The 2,191-nt window shown below is 25.5% G+C and overlaps 1 protein-coding gene across 1 annotated transcript in view; it reads right to left on the bottom strand.

Annotated features, from left to right (window-relative positions):
• The window catches only part of LOC107745263 (glycine receptor subunit alpha-2-like), a 45,450-nt gene that overhangs the window by 8,503 nt on the left and 34,756 nt on the right, over positions 1-2,191 (bottom strand). The window contains exon 6 of the mRNA XM_016559115.1: positions 219-356. Coding sequence (XP_016414601.1) covers positions 219-356 — 138 coding nt within the window. The remainder of the gene's footprint in view (positions 1-218; positions 357-2,191) is intronic.

Genomic DNA, 2,191 nt, shown 5'->3' with positions numbered 1-2,191 from the left:
TGCACGCCGTTGTTGTTGTCTTGTTTCCCATCAGATGCGCTGCAATGGTGATCCTGCGCGCAATTCTCAAAACATCCACAAGATGGCGGCGTTTATCGGTGAATCCGATATTACAAAACCGATATCCGATTATTGTAAAATGCTTAAATATCGGAAAAAATATCGGTAAATCGATATATCGGTCGATCTCTAGTTATGAGTGTGTGTGATGCTCTGACCTGTGTTGTAGTGTTTGGTGCAGAAGCCAAGCTCCTTCTCGTCTCTGATGATGAACTGCGGTAACGTCAGACCCTCGGCGACCTGCACCGGACCTTTCTCAAGCCACTCGAAGATCAGGTCGTTCATCGTGTAGCCGACTGCAGCAAAACATCAGCAGAAACACCTTTATTAAAAACATTTCAAATAAATGTCGACTGATATAAAAAACACTTCCAGTTATACTTATATTAAATAGTAATTTAGTTTGAGGTGAAGTACTAAAATTACTAAAACTGAAAAGAACCAAACAAAAACAGATTTTTTTTTAATTCTAATTTTTTTTACAATTAAAAAAAAAATTCTGAAAAAAAATCACATTTAAAAAAAATTCTAAAAATTGTAAAATGAAAATGTAAAATATAAAAATAAGAACCAATTTAAAATATTAATGAATATCATAAAACTAAAAATAACTAAACAACTGAAAATGACTAAACAAAAACTGAAATAGAAAAAATATAAAAACTATTTAGACATATCGAAAACTATTAAAACTAACAACAAAATGACTACAAATAACTAAGATTAAAATAAAATAAAGAAAATATAAAAACGAATTCAAAATATGAATAAATATCATAAAACGAAATATAATTAAACTGAAAATAACTAAGAAAAAAAATCTGAAATAAATTTTTTTTATAAAAACTATTTAGACATAGAAAACTAATAAAACCAATAAAAATGACTAAAATAAACTATAAAACCTATAAATATATGAAAATATAAAACCTAATTCAAAATATGAATAAATATCATAAAACTAAATCAAATTAAACTGAAAATAACTAAACAAAAACTGAAATAAGAATATAAAACTGACAAAATTGCACAACAAAATGACTAACTTTAACTCAAATTAAAATGAAAGCAGAAAATATAAAAAAACTGATTCAAAATATTAATAAATATCATAAAACAAAAAATAACTAAAAAAATTAAATAAAAAATATATAGACATTATTTGTTTAAAAAGCACAACAAAATGACTAAAACTTTATCCAAAATTAAAATGAAACTAGAAAATGTAAAAAAAAAAAAAAATTCAAAATATTAATAAATATCTTAAAAATAAAGATAACTAAACAACTTAAAATAACTAAACAAAACCTGAAATAAAAAAAATATAAAAACTTTTTAGACATATAGAAAAATAATAAAAACATACAACAAAATGACTAAAAGTAACTAAAATTAAAATGAAACCAGAAAATATAAAACCTCATTCAAAATATTAATAAATATCCTAAAACTAAAAATAACTAAACAACTGAAAATAACTATTAAAAACTGAATTAAAATAATTAAAACTAGCATTTAAACAAAAAAGCTAAAACTAATAAAACCAACAAAAATGCACAACAGAATGACACAAACTTTACTTAAAATAAAAATGGAAAATATACAAATAAAAAACTAATTCATGCTTTTATCCAATGCATATGTGACTCTGGAGCACAAAAGCAGTGTTAAGTCGCTGGGGGATATTTGTAGCAATAGCCAACAATACATTGTATGGGTCAAAATTATAGATTTTTCTTTTATGCCAAAAATCATTAGGATATTAAGTAAAGATCATGTTCCATGAAGATATTTTGTAAATTTCCTACCGTAAATATATCAAAATTTAATTTTTGATTAGTGATATGCATTGCTAAGAACTTCATTTGAACAACTTTAAAGATGATTTTCTCAATATTTAGATTTTTCCCATATTTGAATCTTAAATAATTTCACCAAACTTTATAAGTTAGGACAGAAATAATTGCAGCTGCTTTAAATAATAACGTGTTTCTCCCATGAGAGAACACTTCATCTTCTCCAGCTAAAGTCTTCATCGTTTCAGATATACTCAGTATTTCAAATATCTTTAGACGTGTTTTCCCCGAACACACACACACACACACACACACACACACACTCACACTCTCAC

This window comes from Sinocyclocheilus rhinocerous, unplaced genomic scaffold (assembly GCF_001515625.1).
Source record: "Sinocyclocheilus rhinocerous isolate Xijiao unplaced genomic scaffold, SAMN03320098_v1.1 scaffold3145, whole genome shotgun sequence".
Taxonomy (NCBI): domain Eukaryota; kingdom Metazoa; phylum Chordata; class Actinopteri; order Cypriniformes; family Cyprinidae; genus Sinocyclocheilus; species Sinocyclocheilus rhinocerous.
This window is presented reverse-complemented; position numbering and strand designations above follow the sequence as displayed.